Raw genomic sequence first — 7,080 nt, 5'->3', positions numbered from 1 at the left:
GGAGGGCCCCAATCTTCCCTCTTTTATGACCCTTCATGCAAAACCAACCGTCAGGGTCAACCTTGCAATTTCCACCCAACCCCAAGGGCATACTCAAGACGCGCCGAAATTTCGGAGTCCCAGACAGGATTTCGCCACCCGAAACAAAGCTCGAACACCAACACCCACAAAATGACCCTCCTACCTACCACTCTATTCAAATTTCAAACCCATTTCCATCGCCATTCCCCAAAAACCCCAGGGGCACATTCGTCAATCCAATCCCTACCCACAATAATAATTATAAATTCTTCAGGGCCATAAATTCAAATTTCCGGATAGAAAAAGCAAGCCCGGCTGGGTGTCTGTCCAAAATCCAAACGCTCCTGCGAAACGCACCGCTCCCTTCTTTAAACCGCTTGTACTCTAAGGCTCGGCGCTTTTGGCCGCTTGTACCTCGCGCTTAAATTTCGGTTGCAATATTTACACGGGCGGTGCTACAGAGCGCCGAGAGCAACCTTTGCGTTTTCTCTCCGATACAAAGCGGAGTTGAAAACTCCGGATTTAGGGTTTTAGCGGGTCGGGTGCGGAGCTCCGAAGCCATAACCAGAGCTATTTCTGGCTTTGCTCGGCGGTGCATTTTAGAGAGAGAGTGAGGATGGAAATGGAGGAAGATATGGAGGTTGAGCAAGTTTTAATGGCGCAGGAAGTGGACATTGACTACGAGTACGATGCAGCTCGGTACTTCGACTTTGCTAGGCAGGAGACTCCGGCTGAGGCTCGCCGCGCCGAGCTCTGGTTCGAGTCCGCCAAGAGCTACCCGCCGTCTCGTAAGCCTCTCTGCCTTCAACAACGCCGTTTCTTGACATTTGCATTTCGGAATCTTTTTCATTGATCAATAGTGAGTTTGGCTTGATCCATTTTCAAGCATTTCAAAAATTAGGAAATAATTTTATTTTTGTTTAAAGATAAAATGATTCATATCTTTTTTTCAATTTTGTATATGTCATCTGATAATTTCCGTGAAAAATGATTATTCTGATAATACATTGCCTTTTCTTGTCTTGAATTATGAATAAAAATCTGCAATTTTAAGGATTACAGCGATGTTTGAATTTATAATTTTGACAATGGAAAGTGATTTCAATGGTTGATGTTGATCTGTTGCAGCTGTTGTGACAATGTTAATACTTGGACTGGAAACCCTCCTGGAAAATGTAAACGCCTCGCCGAAATCCTATGCGGAGACTGCAAATGACGGCAATTGTGATATCGGTGTGGGCACAGAACCATGTGCAATGGATGTAAATAGCAGAGGTATGGACGAAATCCCTTTGATTTGTGCCTTGTGGAGAAGCAGGATTTAGAACAGATTAGTCTTTTGTTTTTGGCATTTTGTTTTCTTGGTTTGAAGTTATTACGGACACATTACTAATGAACTATAATAAACTATTTCAATTGGTCCAGACTCCAGCACAATGTATCTGTTGTTTTCATTTTCTTTCTCCCTCTTTAATTTATGCTTTTGTTTTCCAGGGGTGACATTCAACAGTTACTTAAACGGTGATGAGCTTAAAGGTAAAAGTAATGCTTCTGTAAAGCCATCTTTCCCCAGGAGCTCAACTTTGATGAAGCCTACTGCAAGTCAGCTAGCTAAGCAAAATCTGAAGTCTCAAAATGGCGGTTCCAGGTGCTTCAGAATGTCCTGCCTTTTGACTATGCATACCATATTTTTTGCGTTGCATTGAAGTACAGATGTGGTGTTCTTTTGAAATTATTCATATCACTTTATCATTATAGTCGCTGCCGTAGCTAACTTAAGTAATTATCATGTGAGACTGTTTCTCTCCTTATGCACACTGATTTAAATCCCCCAGATTGTAAATTGGGAATTAGTATGTCCAATAAGGTAATTATATGTGAGACTGTAATACCTCCATTCTATGTCCTGTAAACAGAGAAAGTGTAAAATTTGGGCATCTTACTACCTTTAAGTCCCATACTTACTGCATCTGATGTCTTATTACTTAATTGTTAGATTCCAGATGTTGCATGTTCAAAACAATGAGAAGAGCTTATGTAGTTCTTCTGGGGTTGGAAGTCAAGCTCCCAAAAGACAGAAGCTAGATGGAGGACACTTGCATAAGGTACAGAAGTTTTACCATCTGCAACTGGTACTGAGCACATTCAAATTTTGTTATCCATATTTTTCTTTAATGCAAGAACTCTTTCTGTGATATTTATACAGACCTGTATTCTTCCGGACCAAATTTTTGTGGGCACACACGCTTCACACATGGACCAACAGTTTTTTGGCACATACAATTTGACCAATATGTACTGTTTATGGCATGATGATTGTGCTCTTTAAATATGCATCTCATTTAGATTCTAATAGTTATTTAAGGAGGTATGCTTTGGTTTTTGAACTAGTGCCTATGAATTGAGTATTCTTCACTTTTCTTCATGACAGGATACTGATGCGAAGGAGCAAACTAATTTCATCCACAAGGTGCCTAAAAAGGTATTCTAGCTTTTATATGCTTTGTATAACTGTCACTCTTAGTACATTATTGAATAACACTAAGTTATTCTATAAAAAGCTGTCCTCCAAAAATTTCAACTTTAGACAAATAATAGCTTTGTCTGGATGGGTTTATTAAAAAAAATACAACTGCTAACTATTTTACAGCGCATTTTATATTGTTAAGGAAGTAATCCTGGGTGTAATAGAGCTTCCCAGATTTCTTTACTTGTGATTTTGTTTCTAGATGTCTGGAGTGATGCATAAAAGAAAACTGAGATGACCTATAATAGATGCACTATTGCTGATAATGTCTTAAATAGGAGATGCTCAATTCATCAGATATGTTTATTAAACTTTCTTATTTATGCATGGTATTGCAGGATGAAACTTTTGACAAAACCACTGTGCATGCTAGGTTGAGACTTACTATTCCAAGAGAGCCTGACTTTGAAACGGCACATAGGGCACACAGGATTAGGTGGGTTTTGGCTTTGGGGCAGAAATCACATAGTTTAGTTTACCAGTCTGCAGGTAGTTATGATATGTTTATATTTCAGGCCTAACAATGGATCAATGTTAGAACAAGTGACATCAACTTATCGAAAATTCAAAGCTCGTCCATTGAACCGAAAAGTTGGTACTTAAAGTTATTAGATGGGGATTTTGAATAATGTTTTATCTTTGATTCCTCCTTCACTGTTTTTTGCATTTATACTGCAGATTTTCGAGGCTCCTTCATTGCCACTCCCAACAAGGAGCACTCCAAAGTTGCCAGAATTTCAAGTGAGTGCTTGATATTTATAAATTTTTTGCTGCTTCACCTATTATTACTCTTTTCTTCAGTGGCTTGGTGGATAAAGACAGTTGTACCCTCAAACTGATTTGAAAAATAAAAAAGGCTGTAAAATAACTGCCTTTTGAAGTTTTGTGGCTCAGAGTTCCTTTGTTAATTTTGCTTTTTAGGAGTTTCACCTGAAGACAATGGAAAGGGCTATGCAAAATGCATCGGCTGTTTCATCATCCTCACATCATCTCAACGATCATGACAAGGTTAGCTGTGAATTTAATTAAATAGTTTTCACTGTTGTCTGAAGTCCAAGTGGTCCCTTGAGTCATGTGAAACGTTGTGCTCAAAAGTATTTCATGTAAATGTGCCTATAATCTGCATTTTGTAGGATTTGGAAAAACCTAGTATTTCTACCGTCGTGGAAAACAGAAAAGGAGAATCCAGAAGGTAATAGCATAAAGAATCTTATATAACTACATCAACATGAGAAGTAGAAATGCTCAGTTTTCTTTTTCCGATGTTTTCTCATACTAGGAAAATAGTTCTTACTATGGGTTTGATCTTCTTTGATTAGACCAAGTACAGTGGAATGTCCTCAGCAAGATAGAAATGCAGGAATGCAAACATTTAAAGTTCGTCCTCTTAACAAAACGGTAATATTTTACTGCACTACATCATTCAGTTGAAATTTTTCTAGCTGATGCCAACTATGGTATTATTTCCTATCTAATTGCAGATATTTTCTAGCAAAGGGGATATTGGTGTTTTCTGCAATAGTAAGCGGGAAACCACTGTACCAATGGTAGTTCATAGATGTTATTCTCTTGCTTAGTGACCATGTATCGTATTTGTTTCCCAGTTTGCAGAATCAGCTAAGCTAACACCACGTTTATTTCATATAAAGGAATTTAATTTTCTGACAGACAGGAGAGTACAGCAATTTCCGCCAACTGACCTTTTTAGTAAGGTATCAAAAAGTTTATATGATGTAAAGTTGTTTTACAAATTTGTGCTTCTCCCATGTTATTCCTTCGTAACCATTACAGTTTGCATAAACACATATATCTGTAATCTCATTTATTCTCCTGTTGAATCCTAGCTCTCTTTGACAACTGAGCTCCAGCAGAATAATGGATCATCAGTGAAACTTTCCCAGCCTACATCTTTGTCTACGAAGGTTATCCTCGTCCCCTTTACTTTCTTATCATTCACGTCACACATATTATTGATTTGATTTCACTTTCCCTAGTATTCTATTGAGTTATTTGTTGTTTTTTCTTTGACTCAAGGACTCAAAAGAAAACAGATCGACTATTTTCCAACAAGAACGTAAGGTAAGGTACCTTATATTATGGATAGTCTTAATTGTTCATTTATCTTTATTTTTTTTTGAGTGCTTGACCGTTCTCTTTCCGTTTCTTCTCTCATATGATAGTACATCCTCTTGTAGATAAAAGAAAAACCTTCTCTGTTGGGTGGAAAGCAGGCTCAAGACAGGTGCACGACGGATGCTGATAAGAAACTGAGGATGAGGTGCGCTAGCTGAATGATGGATAATAGATGCTATTTTAGTTTCTATATTTTTTCTTATTCACTCATCTTGTCCCTGAAATTGTTACAGGAGGTTGGGCGTCCGTTGACATTAAAGAGTGGCATCTACATGGGAATCAGATTTTGGTATCTTCTATCAAAATAGAAGGTCGGAAATATGTTTACCATTGATGGTTATACAACTCCGCAAAAAGATTATCAAGCACTTTTGTTGTAAATGGAATCCACAATGGCTGGTCTTCTTTCAAATATATGTAAAACCAGCTCTTTCTTCTTTTCATTTCCCCTATTTGTAGGTTTCAGTTGAAATCCAATAAAACGTAGAAAGGCCGGTGTTGTATAGCTGTTAAGGCCACCTCTTACAACATTTTTGGCGGCACCACCAACACATGTAATTGTGATTAGCCAAGAAATATACACAATTTGGAGTATGTCTCTTCTTTACGTCCATCTGCATCCTTGGTTTCCAGATTGTTCTTTGTTAGGGCCTGCTTTGTCCAACGCTTTATAACGTAGGCTCGTTCAAGGGTTTCTTCTCCTTGCCAAGTCTTCTATTTGTTACGGCAATGGCGAGATCGTTTGGAAACAGCGTTTATCAAACAAAGATGTGAAGAAGAGTGGAGATGAACAATACAGACACCATTGCAGTTGACAAGAGAGAGAGTGGCTGCAAGGCCCTTGCTTGGAACTGATGGTACTTGTTCTGCATACTTGATGGCGACTACTGAGAAAGTTGTAACCGGAAAGGTGCAAGACTGCCAAGCCACCGAAAATCTACAAAAATTTGACAAAATAACATGTTAGAGATCATTCCTCGTCAAATATAAATCAAACAAATGAATTGAAGATTTAACTTCCCTCAGAAAATAGGGTGCTTTGAAGATGCAAAGGCAGGGCAGGGTGTAGTTTACCCGGGGCCAGTGCAGGTGGTACACCGAGGACTAAGAACACGCAGACAACCCAAGGGGCGAAGAAGAATTTGATCCAAACAGCGTGGAAAAGCTCTCTTTTCGCGGCTTCGAAGTAGTAAATGCATTTGAGGATGCAGGTGAAGGAGACAGAATAGGACTGCCACTGCTAATAGCCAAAGTGCAAGGTCTTAAATGGTGAAATGTCGAGAAATTTGGTAGCTGGGCTAGTTGCCAGGGCATGCCATAAGACAGCTTGGCTGCTAAGATATATATATATATATATATATATATATATATATATATATATATAAGGTAAACGCTTGTCAAACAATCTGACATGTTAAAGTTACCAAACTGTCAATCTAATTAAACCATTGATTAGATAAGTTCTTATTTTAATGTTGTGTATGTGTTGACCCTAAAAATTACAAAACCTACGTGGCGCGCAGGCCGAGTAACTAATAAGCTAACTACGTCCTTCGGTCGAATGCGGGGCGTGCCACTCGTCGGCCGAGCCTGGCCGAGGAGTAAAATTTGTTGATGTAGCTTTGAGCGCGTTGCTGACTTCTTTAACTTGCGATTGCGACCGAGGAAGGAACACTCTCGGTCTCTGGGTTCTACAGCCTGAAGACAAGGCTGCTAATTCTGCGGAGTTCACAAATCGTCCGAGCCCGATTCGGTCACTGTGATTATATTCGTGAGAGTATAAGCACGTCGAATCGAGACCAAGGTGTATGGGCACAGGTACTCGAACGTAATATATGTCTTGATGGTAAACGTAGTTCGGCCGTCGGAATGCCGAACCCTGAAACTCACCTGTGAGTATCCGATCATAAAACCACTCGGCGACCAGTACGCCGAGCAATGTAATTCGTAACACCTAACTATGCCGAGAAAGCTTAGTAAGGTGACCTCTGCCAACAAAGGTTCGAAAACCTTTCTCGACCGAGACTTGGATAGATAATCGGTCGACCTCGACGCAGTGCTGTTTATCCAAACTGAAGATGCTTCTTGGTCGGCTGATTCTGCGGCAGCAGTGCTGTTTATCCAAACTGAAGGTGCTCGCCGGTTGCTTCCACAGTGCTGTTTATCCAAACTGAAGGTGTGTCGGCAGGAAAAAGAAAAGGAAAAAATCTCAAGGTGATTGAGAGGTTTTGCGCAGGGCAATTGTATGCTGAGTTGAAGGTCCCTTCTATGTTGCATGATCTCGTGTATTTATAGTACCCCATTCCTTGAAACCTCCTCTGATTTGGATTGGGAGTCCTTGTCCCATTTCGATTCTGGTTCGAACAAACCTACTCCCACTGGGATTCTGAATCTTCCTC

The 7,080-nt window shown here is 39.7% G+C and overlaps 1 protein-coding gene across 5 annotated transcripts; it reads left to right on the top strand.

The window, feature by feature from the left end:
• The first annotated feature begins 307 nt into the window (after nucleotides 1-307).
• Nucleotides 308-5,275, top strand: LOC137710016 (protein TPX2). 5 transcript variants are annotated; one of them, XR_015963622.1, is made up of 17 exons: nucleotides 308-809; nucleotides 1,150-1,296; nucleotides 1,516-1,669; nucleotides 2,018-2,126; nucleotides 2,453-2,503; nucleotides 2,887-2,984; nucleotides 3,064-3,139; nucleotides 3,227-3,289; nucleotides 3,470-3,556; nucleotides 3,682-3,740; nucleotides 3,868-3,946; nucleotides 4,030-4,095; nucleotides 4,198-4,260; nucleotides 4,393-4,470; nucleotides 4,583-4,627; nucleotides 4,729-4,826; nucleotides 4,915-5,275. XR_015963622.1 is itself a non-coding variant. In XM_088695825.1 (17 exons), exons 1-17 carry the CDS (start codon nucleotides 638-640, stop codon nucleotides 4,931-4,933), a joined length of 1,518 nt encoding a protein of 505 aa, XP_088551951.1. In that variant the 5' UTR covers nucleotides 313-637; the 3' UTR covers nucleotides 4,934-5,275. The 5 variants fall into 5 exon arrangements, 2 of the variants coding, with proteins under 2 accessions (XP_088551951.1, XP_088551952.1); XR_015963624.1 differs by having other exon boundaries at nucleotides 313-809; nucleotides 1,447-1,669; nucleotides 4,030-4,069; nucleotides 4,744-4,826; XR_015963623.1 differs by having other exon boundaries at nucleotides 313-809; nucleotides 1,447-1,669; nucleotides 4,030-4,069; nucleotides 4,153-4,260; nucleotides 4,744-4,826.
• The last annotated feature ends 1,805 nt before the right edge of the window (nucleotides 5,276-7,080 follow it).

Source organism: Pyrus communis, chromosome 6, assembly GCF_041283825.1.
Source record: "Pyrus communis isolate YQ-2024b chromosome 6, ASM4128382v1, whole genome shotgun sequence".
NCBI lineage: Eukaryota > Viridiplantae > Streptophyta > Magnoliopsida > Rosales > Rosaceae > Pyrus > Pyrus communis.
Note: the sequence above shows the minus strand (reverse complement) of the source record. Positions and strands in the feature narration are given on the sequence as shown.

What these genes read in the sequence shown, in the direction of transcription:
- LOC137710016 (XM_088695825.1), top strand. Translation starts at nt 638, where the DNA reads ATGGAAATGGAGGAAGATATGGAGGTTGAGCAAGTTTTAATGGCGCAG. An exon ending in ATGGAGGACACTTGCATAAG is followed by an intron (nt 2,127 to 2,452) that starts GTACAGAAGTTT and finishes TCTTCATGACAG; the next exon opens with GATACTGATGCGAAGGAGCA. An exon ending in TTTTCCAACAAGAACGTAAG is followed by an intron (nt 4,628 to 4,743) that starts GTAAGGTACCTT and finishes ATCCTCTTGTAG; the next exon opens with ATAAAAGAAAAACCTTCTCT.